Here is a 16,837-nt window from a genome sequence, read left to right as displayed (position 1 = left end):
TTATCAAGTCTCTCCCACCAGGCCTGCTGCTGCGTGTCCTAGGCACCTGTACCAACCTCAGGTTAATCAAGAGTCATGTCAATCACCTCTCATACTGGGCATCATAGGCATGTGCCTGGTTGATCCCTCCATTAGAAGCTGGTCCTGAAAGCTCCTAGGAAAGACAAACGGATGCACGTGAATACCCCTTAGAAGGAATAAAGTGTTGTACTGACAACAAAATGAAAGCAGCAAGAACAAAGTTAACAGTATTTCAAGTCCATTATCATCGGTGCTGGGTGGAAAAACTAACAGGGACTGGGATTATTTCTAAAGTAACACCCAAACATCAGGTAGTACAGGGTCCGCTACCCTGACTGACAGCTCCCAGTTTCCCTTACTTGATATCAAACCAATCTATTAAAAACTACTCAACCTTAGGCAAAGTTTAAATGAACAGAGCAAGACCAGAATATGTAACTCATTATTGGTCATCTTTGGCTACTCCTCTTTTCAAAGTGTATGGTCAAGGTTGATGTAGCTGTTGGGCAGAAATAAGCTCACTTAGAATGGGGAAAGGAAAAGCACGCTGGATTGACGGTGAGGGTGAGGGGAGGGAAGCCTCTCGGGAACATGCCAGCACTGGGGTCTGGCCCTTGGCCCAGCAGCCTCAGAAAACAAAATGGCTCTAAGAATGGGTCCATGGCAGGGGGGGCTCATGCTACCGAGCTCTGAGCCTCCAGAAAAAGCAAGAATGTGAAAAACCTAGGCTGGGAGGACACTGGAGTGTGGGCACCGTTCTCAAAGCTTAGTGGCTCCGTGAAGGCAGGCACTGGGGCTGCTTCACCACAGAACCTCCCAGCACCTGGCACAAAGCAGGCACTGTGCAAACATCTGCTGGATGAATGATGTGAGGAAAGCAGTGGATAGCAGGAGCCTAGGACCACACCAAAAGGCAGAAGCAGACCCCACTCTTGTAGAGCAGGAAGTCACCAAGTCTGGCAGGGAACATCCTGTAAATGATGCTGACTGGGGCTACGCATGTGGTCTTATATAAGAAGCGTTCATAAAAGACCAGGGACATAAAATATAACCTAGGTAAATACCACATATATGCCAAACTTGTCATTTAGAACCAAAGACTGGGGCCAAACGGGAGGGTAAAACCTTCCCAGCCCTGCCATTGGTTCTGATACATGTACCTGGCTTCGGCTGGACTCCAGTAAGCTCTGCTGGATGGCAAACTGCATTATCTCATAATCTTCGTCCTGCAGATGCACGTTTCTGCCATTGTCTTGAACGTGGTAAGACTCAGGGATTTCAAACACAGACTGATCAACCTCGAAGTTTGTGAGAGGGGAAGCTGCAACACAGAAGGTAACAGTCCAGTGCCTGAGTAAGCAGAATAAATTTCCACTTCAACTTTTATAAAAATTTTTTAAATTAAAATGATTAATATCAAGATTTGCTGTTAGGTGAGAGAGATTTCGAAGAAGAATAACCTCGACAGGGAAAAGTACCAGAATACTGTTTGTTTTTTTTTTTTCCTTTTTGCCTTGACTTTTTTTTTAGTAATATAATGCATAATCACCAAAAAAAAAAAAAAAAATACAAGACTGCAAAATTAAAAGTGAAGATCTCTCTCCCTACACCCTGTCTGCTATTTCCAAATGCCAGAGGTAACCAGTGTTTACTTGTGTGTCCTCTGAGGAATGTGATGTCTGTTTGTAGATATACACACAATCACACCAATGTCTTTATGTTTTATTATTATGAAAAATAGTAAACATATAAAAGAGTATATAATACACCTGTAAACTCAAAAGTGATATTAATAAAAACAAAGGCCTGCATATCCTTCAACTAGCCTAAGACACAGAATACTATTGTACCATAATAAAAAAGAAACTGAAAAAAACCCAATTAAGTTTCAGTATAAGTGAGTAAACAGGAAGATAAAACTAAAAAATAAATCCATTTACAACAGCATCCAACATCTGAATGGGACTGATGGCAAAGGAGCCTGAGGAAATTAGGGGGAGTTAATGGAAATGTTCTGTATCTTGCCTGTGGTGATGGTTACATGGGTTTGTATACATTTGTCAAAACGCAATGAACTGTCACATTTAAAATGGGAGGATATGATTACATGTCACACCTCAGTAAAGCTGTTTTTTAAGATAGGCTGTCTTTTTAATTCAAGAGGCGTCATATTCATACATTCCTACAAAATTTTTGTTTTACTTAATTGAAACTAAATCTAAAATTTTCTTTCATTCAGGACAGAAATCAACTTCATAAGATACTCTAATTTCAAACCGAATAATCAGTATAATGATTAAATGTATGAATTTTTTTTTAAACCACAAAATCCAACTTTTTTTTTTACCTGAATCAGGCTGGGTCCCTTCCACATGTTGAGATACAGTTTCTTCAGCAGTGCTACAGCCATTAACATTTCCAAATGTAATCCGTGCATTTAAGACATGAAACAAGGGAATTTCTAACAAAATAAAAGCTTTTATAAATAAACTTTATCCAGAAGAATAACAGCCACCACTTACTGAGCACTTACTATGCTGGTACCATGCTAAGTACTTTCTATAAGTATGATTTCATTTAATCAAAACAACCCTTTCCCAATATTCATATAGGAAGACTGAGATTAAAGAGAGGTTAAGTGACTTCTTCTAGATCACAGGAAGTGATCGAGCCAGGTTTCAAGTGTTATGAATATACAACTATCCAAAAGGTAAATTCTTCACAAGCAATTATGTATTATATGTGGTGTCATGTGCACTAATTCAAGCCCTAAAACATATTAATGATCAGAGGATCTTAGTGTCAACTGTCTTCTTCAAATAGTAAGTCTAATTTGAAGTTTCACTTCAGTAAAGTTTGATCTTAAAACAAGGCATGTGTCCCCTTTTTATGCCTTTGTCATCTGTCAGCATCATCTGTAAGCAGCACTGATGGCTGGGGGAAATTCCTAATTTTGATGTGCAAAATGAACTAAGAACCAGGACACTTCTGTAAATCACATTGAACTCGAGGACAAGTCTGCCCTCTTCCATTAAGTCCCTTGTCGGGTGCTCCTCTGCTTGACTGAATGGTACCTATTTTGACGGGAAATCCGGGCGGGAATTCCAGTTTGATGAAGTCTCTCAGCCGGGCAAAATGAGCGCTGGTGCGGGCCATCAGGTCAATGATGGGGACCACCTGCTCTACCAGGGACAGCGGGAACTCCTCACACATCCACAGCGTTGCTTTAAACCTGCCGGATTGGGTAAGATGAGACCAACTGAGGCCGGGTCCCCGAGATGGGGAGACTGCGTGATTTCTCTGCAGTAGCCTAGACAACACCCGCTTCCCTATGCCCCAGTCTCCCCAGTTATCTCACATCCCCTGCATCAGAGCTGGGAAGGGATGAGAGCCACAAAGAACTTGCATCACCCCGAAATCAGGGCAACTGGGGGCAAACGACCTGTGCCACAAGCCTTAATCGATAGCAAGCAGGGAGTATTGGTAGCTAGGGGAAACCATTTCATTTGATCAGTTGAGGCTTGTCGGCAGTTAAAAACAAAAAAGGAATTCTTATATCCAGTCTATATTCTATTTGGAGAAGGGCTAATAATAAGATGGGAAATTTACTGTCGCCTTTCATCAGATAAAGTGATTTTAATTTTTTGGGGGAGTCACTCAGAATGCGTGATCTCAATTGCCCAACCAGGGGAACTTGTGCTCCTGAAGTAGCAGGGCAAGAAGTCTTATTAACCAAAGGGACTGCCAGGGAAATCCCAGTAATTTGAAATTATTTTTCAAGGGAGGGGCTGGAAGAAGAACCACGACATGGGAAACAGCACAACTTCTCAAACAAATAAGAATCTGTAAGTTGAAAATGACCGCTGAGTCCGTCTTACTTTTGCGTCCTAATCGTCAGCTCCTTCGGCCTTCCGATGTCCCTGTCTTTCAGATCGAACTCTTCGTTGAAGTACTCGTCAGGCGTGATGGCTGTGGGGTTGTGGGCCGTGGCGCACTCTGTCGTGAGGTCCTGCCGAGCCAGAACTCAGGGGAGTCAGAAATGCCAATGCTGCTGGCAAGTGGAGGTCTATGGCACCCAGCCTCTGAGGTGGCTGTGTTAACCAGCTACAGAGCAGGAAGTTCTGGTCATTAACTTTTTTTTTTTTAATTAAGTTACTGCACAGAACACCTACAAACCTATGACCAAACTACATGGCCAAGCCTAAAGGATTTCTCCATTTCAAATCGTTTCTCCAATCTCCTCTGCCTTTTTACCTCCTGATTAGAGAAAGGAAAAAGAAAAGAGATATAGACAGAAATATCTGAAAGCATATCTTCAGACTGAACCCAGGGTTCAATCCCTGGGTCAGGAAGATCCCCTGGAGAAGGAAATGGCAACCCACTCCAGTATTCTTGCCTGAAAATCCCATGGATGGAGGAGCCTGGTGGGCTACAGTTCATGAGATTTGAAGATTTGAAGATCAGGTTCCAGCTCTGTCCTTCTCTAGCCTGTGACACTGGAAAGGTCACTTCATTTTTCAGACCCTCAGTGACATCCGCGGCAGCAAATTTCACACAGTTATTGTGAGGACTGAGTCAGAAAATGTTTGTTAAGGTGCTCTATTAAAATATAAAGTCCCGAATCCTTTTTTTTCTTTCCAGTCCCATTTTTATAGAGAGGTCCTAGTTTAAAACAGATGCGAGAGAAAGCACCTGATTCCTATGATCACTATCTGCATCTAAAAATCTCTTTTCCAAGACTTGCTCATCTGATTCTCTTCCAAAAGAACATCTCCAATTCTAGCTGGGGAGTGCTCTTAAGCTTTTTCAAATAAAGTGGCCTGCTCAGGATGCAGGAAATTCCACCAGAAGCACAGAAAAGTCATCTCCTGTTAAACCATGCTGGAAATCACGCTTTGACTTACCCCTTGAGCACCAAACTGGTGTTCCACAGTCCCGAGCAGCGATTCCAGTGGGTTCCTGTCGGCTACAGAGGGGGGAAAGTTTATTTGACTTTACTTATGATTATAGAAAAAGATTCCCGTTCTACCTTCACGTTTCTCCATCATGCATTAGGAAATCCATCCATGAACAGGCCAATAAAATCATCTCTAATAACCATCAGCTAGCATTCTTTCTGGGGGCTTCCCAGGTCGCTCAGTGGTAAAGAATTGACCTGCCAATGCAGGAGACCTGGGTTCGATCTCTGGGTCAGAAAGATCCCCTGGAGGAGGAAATGGCAACCTACTCCAGTATTCTTGCCTGGGAAATACCACAGACAGAGGAGCCTGGTGGGGCAATAGTTCATGGGGTTGCAGAGAGTCAGATACGATTGAGTGAGTATTTCTATGACACTTTTATTAAGGTCTCTAAGCTCGATGGACAGAGTTTTAAGAATTCAATCAGAATTACTACAAAGAGTTTAGATTTAGGAATGAGCCGGATCTGATTCCAACTGTACCTGTGGGTCACCTCTTGTGTGACTGAGGCCTTGGCTTCCTCCTCTGTCAAAGTGGACTGAAGGGAATAGTAGTGGACGAGGGAGTTAACAGCGACTGCATGCTTACCACGTGCTGCAGGCCCTGGTCTCCAACGTGCAGCAACTCATCTCATCCTCGCAATGACTCTTAAGGCAGGTCTGGTAGCGGAGGTGACCGTGGCAGAGTGGGTAAGTAACCTCACAAGGCCCCACCGGCCTCAGCGAGCTGAGATAAGGCGGCCACATGCTGGCCACGTTTTGGTTCAGAGCCCAGGTCCTGTCTGAATCTCCCACCATGATGCTTTGCACTAACTCACTTCAGTGATAAATACTCTTCAATATCTTTATCTACTTTTTCGACTTGACTTCAACAACTGTTCTTCATAAAACATCAGCAAGGCCTTGTGAATGGCTTTAATTACAGCTGATGCCAACTACAGGGAAGTGCCACCAGGAGTGAGTCAGACGAGGGAGAAATTTATAAGGAGGAAATTCACATGGCATGACCCCATCACATTGGCCCCCGAGTTTAACAGAGCCGACGAAGGTGTGCTGTAGGCTAGAAATGGGGTGGGGTGGGGGCAGGGAGAAGGGAAGAGATTACCTTTATATCTCTTTTTTTCTTCCTCGGTCAGATGTTCTGTCCGTATTTTGGTGATCACACTGACATTGTTCACCGTGTAAACCTTGAGAGGTGTGTGCAAAAGGAAACAGTGACATGGGGAATCAAAATTCAACAGAGAAGCAATAGCAAGAGCAAGAATGCTGAAGCCAAAACAAAACAAAGCCAAAAAAAAAAAAAATCCAGCAAAATAAAAATGAGAAATGGTTAAACATTCATTAGGACTCTTCAGAGAAAATACAACAGCTACCAACTTAGAAGTGTCTCAGTAGTTACTCTGCATCCCTGACATCTTTCATTACCCCTGAGGAGTTGACAGGGACAGGCTGCCCCTGCCTACTTGCCCTTCGTGTTGCCAAACCCTCTCAAAGAGGGGCCTGCAGTGTAGACCTCCCAGCTGAACTTCTCCTAAGGGAACTGAACCTGTGTCGTGTCCCTGGACTGATTTTTGGTAATCTTATACCAGGACTGACCTGGACAGCCATCTGCTGGGGCAGAAGGAAAATGGAAGGAACACAAGGTTCTCCACACCAGTAAGATTAAGAGAAAACCAGCAAGCCACTGCTTAAAAGGTATTCTGTTTATTGACCCCAAATTATTTTAACTGCCAGGGTCAACGCTCTTGTTTTCAAGGTTGACTAAGGAACACTGGGTCTGAAAAGTCAAATGTTATGGTTCACAGAGAATTAACTGAGGATGCCTAACACTGGATTCCCAGTGTTCAAAGATTCAAGGAACACACGCAGCACTTCTAAGTGCATCTCGCTGAGTGTGACGTAAGCCTTCCTTGCGCACTCAGAGGTCACCAGAGGACCCTGCCGCTCCTGGCAGCGTGGCTGTGAGCCATCAACCCCCACTGTACTGCAGGCCTAGTGGGAGGCCAAGAGACAGCTTCCCAGTTGACAAAATGCCAGATGACTCGAGCAACTGTCGTCTCCACTCTGACAGCTGTGTTCTAAATTCACTGACGTCATGTGAGTGGGCTGGGAGCCTACTGGTTTACAATGAGGTTGACTAAGAATATTGGGAGACTCCTAAAAGCCATTTTGCCATATATATTTTTTAAACCTACTCAGGTGATTAAAAAAGAAAAAAAAAATGAACAAGCATGTTAAGTCTAGTCCTTTCTTTTCCTTTTGTTTTTAAAGAAAAAAATTGTCACTCTCACCAGGACAACTGATACTGGGACTCATTTCTCTACAGCAGTTTCTCTTTGGCCTAACTAGAGACCTCCTTGGGATGTGCTAGTTCACCTTCTGCAAGTCAAATAAGATACAAATCCAAGGAAGAGACACGCTAGACAGAACTTATTTCCCAGAGCACCTCCTCAGCACAGATGCATGACAAAGTCTGAACAGACCCCTCATTTGCATAGAAGCTAAAGAGCTGTATGAAATCTTATTTTAAGAGTGTCCTTTTACCTTTGCTTCGTAACCATTAACAACTTCTGCTTTATCTGTCCTCCAGCCCCAGAATCCGGATTTAGTTCTGATAAAAAGTGAACACCACAAATTTCCACATGTACAATATGCCATTCAGATTCATCCCTGCAGCCTTTACAGGTTTTCTTCCCCCAGCTTAAGTGAGCGAAGGACACTTGGAAATTAGGGTCCCTCTGTCCACGGAAGGATGTTGCTAATGACAGATGGCTCAAACAGCCCCCCGCACCCCCTCCCGCAGTTATTCATCAATTTGCCTAGCCCCCTTGGCAGAGAAAGCCTCCCCTCTTGGCTTCGTGACAAAAGCTGCCAGCAGAGGCGACAAAGGTGGTGACACTCATGGGACAGCTGTCTCAGAGGACTGAGCGCGACGACCAGCATCCAAGGGCTCACCACTAGGTGGGGAGCCTTTCCTAGGTCATCCGGACCACGGGCACCGACAGGGTCGGCAGCTGCAGCCCGTTGAGCAGCATTATCTCAGCCTAGGAATTCTTAGATCCGTGAGGCACAGGCCATCCTGCTCCTCAGGAAGGAGAAAGCGGGTGGGGCGGGAACTCATGGCTGTGGGGAGCTGTGTGCAGAAGTTGTGAGCACCAGTAAAAAGGCTTGGGAGGCACACTCTGTGTCCGGTTTGGTGCAAGCAGTGGTGGGAACCATGTCTCAAGTGGTTTTTTAGCCTAGCCCTTGAGTCCAGCTCCATTGGAGCTGCTTTAAAGCAGTCAGCACTTCGGCAGCAGCTGCAGCCTTGGTTAAGTGCCTGAACCCCTCGTTACTCCACTCAATATATGCCTGGAAAAAAACACATTTAGGAACCAAAAGCAGCCAAGAAGCTGTGGATCGTTTTCAAGGCAGCTCACTCTGGGAAACGCTCCCAAGCCCCGGGGAGCCCTGCCCAGATGGCCCCTTTGTCTAGGATATCACATCCCAGCTCCTTGCGACGGCTGCACTTGAGCCTGCCTTCTACCCCGACCCTGGGTGACACGGGGCACACACAGGTGGCAGGGAGGGGGTGACCTGCACCCTGTTTTTCCAAACAGTCTGCTTTTCTTCTGATGAGATCTGGTCAAAGAAATTAGTCCAGGCTGGGAAGAAGGAGTTTCAGGTGTTTATTATAGTCCATCACAGAAAGGAGGGGCCAGAGCCTTAGTTTTCCTATTCATTATCCACCATTAGTGCAACATCAGTCAGCAAAAACAAGACTGGGAGCTGACTGTGGCTCAGATCATGAAACTCCTTAATGTAAAATTCAGACTTACACTGAAGAAAGTAGGGAAAACCACTAGACCATTCAGGTATGACCTAAATCAAATCGCTTACAATTATACAGTAGAACTGACAAATAGATTCAAGGGATTAGATCTGATAGACAGAATGCCTGAAGAACTATGGAGGTTCTTGATATTGTACAGGAGGCAATGATCAAGACCATCCCTAAGAAAAAGAAATGCAAGAAGGCAAAATGGTTGTCTGAGGAGGACTTACAAATTGCTGAGAAAAGAAGAGAAGTGAAAGGCAAAGGAGAAAAGGAAAAGATATACCCATCTAAATGCAGAGTTCCAAAGAATAGCAAGGAGAGATAAGAAAGCCTTCCTCAGTGATCAATGCAAAAAAATAGAGGAAAACAGCAGAATGGGAAAGACTAGAGATCTCTTCAAGAAAATTAGAGATACCAAGGGAACATTTCATGCAAAGATGGGCACAATAAAGGACAGAAATGGTATGGACCTAACAGAAGCAGAAGGTATTAAGAAGAGATGGCAAGAATACACAGAAGAACTGTACAAAAAAGATCTTCATGACCCAGATAACCACGAAGGTGTGATCACTCACCTAGAGCCAGACATCCTGGAATGTGAAGTCAAGTGGGCCTCATGGAAGCATCACTACAAACAAAGCTAGTGGAGGTGACAGAATTCCAGTTGAGCTATTTCAAATCCTAAAAGATGATGCTGTGAAAGTGCTGCACTCAATATGCCAGCAAATCTGGAAAACTCAGCAGTGGCCACAGGACTGCAAAAGGTCAGTTTCATCCCAATCCCAAAGAAACACAATGCCAAAGAATGCTCAAACTACTGCACAATTGCACTCATCTCACATGCTAGCAAAGTAATGCTCAAAATTCTCCAAGTGAGGCTCCAACAGTATGTGAACTGAGAACTTCCAAATGTTCAAGCTGGATTTGGAAAAGGCAAAGGAATCAAATTGCCAACATCCGTTGGATCACAGAAAAAGCAAGAGAGTTCCAGATAAACATCTACTTCTGCTTTATTGACTAAGCCTCTGACAGTGTGGATCATAACAAACTGTGGAAAATTCTTAAAGAGATGGGAATAGCTGACCACCTGACCTGCCTCCTGAGAAATCTGTATGTAGGTCAAGAAACAACAGTTAGAACTGGACATGGAACAACAGACTGGTTCCAAATCAGGAAAGGAGTATGTCAAGGCTGTATACTGTCACCCTGTTTGTTTAACTAAAATGCAGAGTATATCATGCGACATGGTGGGCTGGATGAAGCACAAGCTGGAATCAAGATTGCAGGGAGAAATATCAATAGCCTCAGATATGCAGATGACACCATCCTTATGGCAGAAAGTGAAGAGGGACTAAAAAGCCTCCTGATGAAAGTAAAAGAGGAGAGTGAAAAAGCTGGTTTAAAACTCAGTATTCAAAAACTAAGATCATGGCATCTGGTCCCATCATTTCACAGCAAATAGATGGGGAAACAATGGAAACAGTGACAGACTTTCTTTTCTTGGGCTCCAAAATCACTGCAGATGGTGACTGCAGCCATGAAATTAACAGACACTTGCTCCTTGGAAGAGAAGTTATGACAAACCTAGACAGCATATTAAAAAGCAGAGACATTACTTTGCCAACAAAGGTCTGTCTAGTCAAAGGTATGGTTTTCCAATAGTTATGTATGGATGTGAGTTGAACCATAAAGCTGAGCTGCTGAAGAATTGATGCTTTTGAACTGTGATGTTGGAGAAGACTCTTGAGAGTCCCTTGGACAGCAAGGAGATCAAACCAGTCAATCCTAAAGGAAATCAATCCTGAATATTCATTGGAAGGACTGATGCTGAAGCTGAAACTCCAATACTTTGGCCACCTGATGTGAAGAACTGTCTCAATGGAAAAGACCCTGATGCTGGGAAAGATTGAAGGCAGGAGGAGAAGGGCACAACAGAGGATGAGATGGTTGGATGGTATCACCGACTCAATGGACATGAGTTTGAGTAAGCTCCGGGAGTTAGTGATGGACAGGGAAGCCCGGCATGCTGCAGTCCATGGGGTCGCAAAGAGTCGAACATGACTAAGCAACTGAACTGAACTGAGTGCAATGTGACCCACTCAAGGAAAGAGAGGGCTCCTAAAGGGATGACCCTGCAGGCTAGCTGTCTCCAATTCACATTCCAGAAACACATTTAGGGACCACACCTGACTGATCCATAAAGCCAAGGCCCCTTTTTGTCAGTGATCAATGAAAATCCAGATCTTCCTTTGGGGGAACCAATCGATCCTCAGTTCCTGTCTCTCAGTAAGAACTCGATATCCTGGCACAAGAAATCACAGGGTTTTGGCACCTGGTCTTCTGCGGGACCAAAGGATGACCCAGTCTGCTCCACGGCATCCTTTGTGGATGCTGAGAAATCAGAACCACATTTTCTCCCTGGGAACCGCTAGGCTCCTCATTCACCCACCTCCGCCCCATCCGCCATCCCGGCTGCTCCATCGCCTTCCCCATGTCCACTCTCTGACAGCTTAGGTCCTCAACTCAACATCTACATCCTGTTTTAAAACCAAGATTCTGGTTTTAACTTCTTGATCAACTGTATGTGTAGAGGCTCTGAAAATGACAGGAGGAAACCCAGCCTCCTCTTCGGCCATTTTCCCTCTGCCTGTCTCCTGAGGGAGACAGCACCCCAAAGGCCATTGAGCTGGTGCTGGGCTCGGAGGCTGCCTCAAGGTGGGCAGGGCAGGAACCTTTCAGATGAGAGAAAAATCCAGACTGCAAACAGAGGGTCTATACCCACAGGCCAAACTTGAACACGGGAAAAGTACATGTTTGCCAACATCGAGCTCAAGTGACAGATGAGAAGAAAGAAAGGGAAGAAAAAGACTATCCGAATATATCAGACCCTCATCTGCTAAATTTAATCCGCTGAATGCTTGCTCACACCTCACTTGGGTAAGAAGTGGGCAAGCACACTTTTTCTATTTCTACCAGCAAACCTCACCCTCGTGAGGGGCTCAAGTCCTTGCTCGAAGCACAAGAAACTCACTGAGTACATATTTCATTCTGAGCCCCACCAAAACAGCAGCTGCTTTCCAGAAAATTCTCTTTCAGCAACTCCCTATCAGTTGCAAAAGGAGGGTTAGCCTGAACTATCTGAAAACCCCGAGGCCACAGGAATACAAAATGCAACTCAGTACGAACGGAAGGTGCGGTCATTGCCCATCTACCTGCTGGGTAACAGCCAGTAACCATCACCTCTCTGTAAACGACACTTCAGACCAAACAATAACCCTGCAATTCTGCTGCTGAACTAGAGGGAACACTGGCTCTTCTCACGACATCTGAGATTTCAGCTCAAGATTCATTCTTTTTCTCCTTTCAGCTGACGAAACAGAAACCCGGAGATGAAGCTGCTGGCTCAAAGCCGCAGAAGGAGCAGCTCCGCCAGCGGCGCCAGGTTCCTCCAGCCCTCGCTCTCCCGTCTTCCAGCTTTCAGAGCAGAGCCCTGAGCAGGCGGGCCCTCCCGCCCTGCACAGGCAGGTGCTCAAGCCTGGAGATGTCTTCCCAAGACCCTTCCAGGTATGGTCAGTCCCTAAAGCTTGCTGTCCCAGGAAGACAGCGGCTGTCACCTGGTGAGACCGGTGCCCAGAGGCTGACGAAAGGGCACTGACCCTGCCTCAGGGGTATTGCACCCAAGGCAGCAGATACCTGACGTTCTCTCTTCTGCTACCAAACAAACACCTTAATTCCACAGCTTGGTCTAAATTAGGGGGAAGGGGCACTTAAGTCTTACGTCTGACTACACAGAAGACTCCTGGTTTTAGTAATAAATTTTCTACTGGAAAGAAAGATGAAAAGAAAAAGAACAGTTCATATACTCATTAAGAGAGAAGACAGCCTGAGTCCAGGAGAACGCTGTCTGTGTCAGCTCAGATGATGCGGCTTTGGTCTACAGGGAGCGGGATGTGACATCCTAGGCAAACACTCAGGGCTCATGTAGACTCCCTGGGTTCAGTGTGATCTATGGAATAAACTCTTAGCCTAACTAATAGCTGTGACAGCCTCTGTCCCCCTCACAAAGCCCTCCCTGTCTTGGAGCCGCCCCTGGGGAAGACACCCATTCTCACCTGGCTTAACCACGGCAGAGACCTCCCCAGAGGTTGCTCCAGATAAAGTCTGGAATCAAACTGAAACCCTCCAGACTTGCTCAAAACCGTTAGGCCTCATGGAGAAGCAGAGGGCGGGCAAGGGGTAGAACCACATTGAACTGTATGCCAAGTGTGAATCTGACTAATAACCAACCACATTCGATACTGGATTGCTTCTGCCTCAGAAACTCAAGCTCCATGGTTTGGGACAAGAGGAGTCTTGTGGACTGCCAAACACAAAGATAAAATTCAGGTAAAATCCGTTAGAAAAGGGCCCATAAAAGAATATGAAGACGTTTCTCCAAGACTTCACCAACGTGTGATAAAAATGCCATATGGTGGAGGATGTCAGCTGTGGTTTCCATTTGGTTGGAGCAGAGATCAACTTTAAAGCCCACTAGTGTTTCTTATTCCATAGTAGAAAAAAAATTCTAATCCACCCATAGTTTCCAATTAATGTATACATGCTATAAAGATGGCAGTAATGGGATTAGACATGAAAATGCAGAACTTAAATCCGTACCTTTCAAAAGCAATGTTTTTAGTATCAAGGCTGGTGTTAATGACAGGGCTTGTGAGCCGCCTCTCAACCTCCCTGCTTTTAGGTTTCATCAGGTCCAGAGTGAGCCGTTCCATTTCCTGGGAAAGGTCAAAGTGTTCAGTGGTGACCACTTTGTCATCGTGGTTGACTTCCATCAACTCTGCCCAGTTGTCTGTTAACGGAAACAAGGGCGTAACTAAGCACAGTGCAAGGAAGATGTGAAACCAAAGAAGCTTCGTATATTGAACTGCATCATCTTTCACACACACACACACACACACACGCACACACACGAACACGTTTCGATGGTGAAAAATCACTCTAAACTTAGCAACAGCAGTGACGACTACAAGGGAAACCACTCACCTTCTCCTTTAAAGATGAAACTCCGCCTCCCTCTTATCCAGCTCATGTTCTCAAAGCCCAGCAGCGTGATATCCACACGCAGTTTGGCACCGCTTTTCCAAATGCGACAGACGTCATTCGGGCATATTCGGGAAACCAAGGGCACTGGAGAAGAGATGTGCACTACTGAGAAAAGCCTGAGGGCCCGGCAGAACAGTCAGGCCCCGCAAATCAGGACCCTGACTTTACTGAAAGGACAGGAGAGGTGAGATGCCAATGGTCATACAGAACTGGGCCTGGATCCCATGCTTATGATACAAGAAGTCATTCTTAAAGAATGAGAATGGACTTTCAGTTCTAGAGCCGTTTATAAAACTGCAGATCTATGCCCTGCCCAGAGAAAACGCTAAATCAGATTCGCAAGTGTGTTCTCAGCCCCAGATGAACCCCTCTTATTGGCCGCCAGCAGGGCTAGTGAGTGTCCATCTGGCCTCAACCCACTATCCTGTCGTTCCCACAAGTCACAAGATCAGATGTCTAAAACATGATGCTTTATCAAAACTTGGGCTCAGGGTTATTATTTTCATTAAAAAGAACTCAGATGTATAGAAGACTCTCAAGTTCTCTTCCTTCATATACTTTTTAGTTCGTTTAAATGTTTCATGGCAAATATGACTTCATGCCTGAAAGGGAAGTCTGGAAGTGAAAATTGCTGAGGCTCTGGGAGCTGGAAGCTGTCATTAACTGATCTACAAGACACAAAAGTAGAACATCTAGGAAAATTACTGTCAGTCAATTTGCCTTACATAAGATTTTGGAGCAATGCATCCATTTTGTTAAAAAATGAGCTATTCCAATGTTCATCTCATCTTCTTCCTTAGAAAAACAAGTTTAAAAGAATCACATTGAACTACATAAGGAAATGAGTAACTGAATTATGATAAATCTACTTACTAAAGACTTTAGCCCCTTTAAAGTGACATTTTAAAAAACGAATAATATGGATAAATGTCAGCCACAGGTAACAAAAGGAGGAGACAAAATTGTCTATATATTCTATTGACGAATGCTTGGGAAAAAAGTCCCATGCGTGTGGGATACGATTCGAAGGAACACACCTACAACAGTAAGCACCTGTGCTTAAGTAGGACTGTGGGCGACTGTCACTCTCATGTATGCCTTTCCTAGATTTAAAAAATAAATATATAACTTCCATAAAAGAAAAATAAGCCTATATTCAAGCTAAATGAATTTCAAGCTCACAGCCACTCACCCCAGCTGGTGAATTCCCATTTCATCTGCACGTAAAAATCCGGAGCCTGAAGGACAAAGGTTTAAAAGAAATCACTCCTGCTATCAGAAACTAACACAACATTGTAAATTTGACTATACTCCAATAAAAATTAATTTAAAAAATAAAAGAAAATAAATTACCCTTGGTACCATTAGCGAAACACACACAGTAAGGGCTGATAGGGTTGTTCAAAAGGCAGAGGGAGAAAGAACAGAGAAAATAAGAAGAAACATAAATTGCAAACCCATCAGACTAAATGCCTATTTTTATATTCAGGCTGTTATTTTATCTCACTATAAAATACGTCTAGACAGTTAATAAAGTTAACTGCAGGCGACAAGGTTGGAGGGAGATAAAAGTCAAATCTGATTTAAGGGTTCAGTTGGGTTCCTAGCAGTGAGGGTCACAGGCTGGTCTAAGCAAGGAGAAGGAGTGTGGACCCCACCTGTCCTACAGGGAGCTTGACTGCAAAAGGCTCTGTGTGCTGGGAAGGGTGGGGTGTTTATCAGACCACTCTGAAACCAGGAGGGTGTGAGACATCACTGTCCCCAGGAAGTTATTTTCCTTCAGACTTTTGCCCCTCATTTTCTTCTTAAACTTCTAGAATTTGGCTTTTTGAGGTTTCACACCACCACAGCAAGCCTGTTTAGAATCATTTTCTGACCCACCATGAATTCCTATAGAAGGTTCTGGGAGAGCTACTTAAGAAACCCAAAAAGACAAAAGCTAGAAATTCCAGATTCCAAAGATGGGTAAAGTCATTCCAAGGGACAATGGAAAAGAAACATGGACATGCAGTGAGGAGACACCGTTGAAAGGCTGTTAGGCATGGCCTCTGGTGCCAAGGAGCACCAGGTCATATGTGGGCTGTCTGTAACCTCCAACACAGGGTATAATTCAGGGCAGTTCATGGCTATGGATCAACACAGGTGAAAAAAGTCTTCTACATGGAATTTTAAAATGGGGGGGGGGTGACTCTAGGTAAAATAAGTCATTTTCTGCTTTGTCAAATGGACAGATGATGTTTTTAGTTCCTCCTACAGTGAGTTAGACAAGAAAACCAATCTATGTGATCTCTGTGCACTCAAACACACATGTATTTTAAAATCAGTGGATACAACAACTTATATTTCACGGATGGTTTCTGTGCAGTATGTGGAAAATCAATGTCTTAGGCAGGATTTAGCTTAAGTGTTAATATTTTTTTAAGAAGAATGCTCAGATTGTCTCACAGCAAAGTTATTCCTTTTCTCAACAGAGCTGTTAATTTTTCTCAAGAAGTGTGGGAAGCTGATTTATCTAGCAAGTATCTTTGGAAGTACTTGGGGGAGCTCACTTCTGTGCTTCAACTGAGAATAAATGATGTGAAAACTGAACCGCTGGCTGCCTCAGGAATACTGCACATGACTGACCAATAAGACAGCTACGGCAAGTGACAAAGGCTATCTGAAGAATGGTAACTATCATCCCAAACAATCCAAGGGGGACTTCCCTGATGGTCTAGTGACTAAGACTCCACACTCTCAATGCGGGAGGCTGGGGGTTTGATCCCAGGTCAGGGAACTAGATCCCACATGCTGCAACTAAGAGTTTCCATGCTGTAACTAAAACGCGTGCGTGCCAGGTCGAAGAGCCCACGTGCTGCAACTAAGACCCGGCGAGGTCGAATAAATAAATATTAAAGCAAACAAACAAAACAAACTTGAGAGCCTAGAAGTAAAATCTTTTA

General features: G+C 44.4%; 1 protein-coding gene across 1 annotated transcript in view; it reads right to left on the bottom strand.

The window, feature by feature from the left end:
- The window catches only part of ANKRD13A (ankyrin repeat domain 13A), a 34,494-nt gene that overhangs the window by 2,693 nt on the left and 14,964 nt on the right, over positions 1–16,837 (bottom strand). The window contains exons 4-14 of the mRNA XM_005891493.2: positions 15,088–15,133; positions 13,836–13,979; positions 13,452–13,641; positions 7,523–7,589; positions 6,084–6,165; positions 4,926–4,987; positions 3,900–4,030; positions 3,096–3,253; positions 2,369–2,482; positions 1,182–1,342; positions 87–154 (exon numbers count right to left, since the gene is read on the bottom strand). Of these exons, the coding sequence (XP_005891555.1) occupies positions 87–154; positions 1,182–1,342; positions 2,369–2,482; positions 3,096–3,253; positions 3,900–4,030; positions 4,926–4,987; positions 6,084–6,165; positions 7,523–7,589; positions 13,452–13,641; positions 13,836–13,979; positions 15,088–15,133 (1,223 nt within the window). The remainder of the gene's footprint in view (positions 1–86; positions 155–1,181; positions 1,343–2,368; positions 2,483–3,095; positions 3,254–3,899; positions 4,031–4,925; positions 4,988–6,083; positions 6,166–7,522; positions 7,590–13,451; positions 13,642–13,835; positions 13,980–15,087; positions 15,134–16,837) is intronic.

Source organism: Bos mutus, chromosome 17 (genome assembly GCF_027580195.1).
Source record: "Bos mutus isolate GX-2022 chromosome 17, NWIPB_WYAK_1.1, whole genome shotgun sequence".
Lineage (NCBI taxonomy): Eukaryota > Metazoa > Chordata > Mammalia > Artiodactyla > Bovidae > Bos > Bos mutus.
This window is presented reverse-complemented; position numbering and strand designations above follow the sequence as displayed.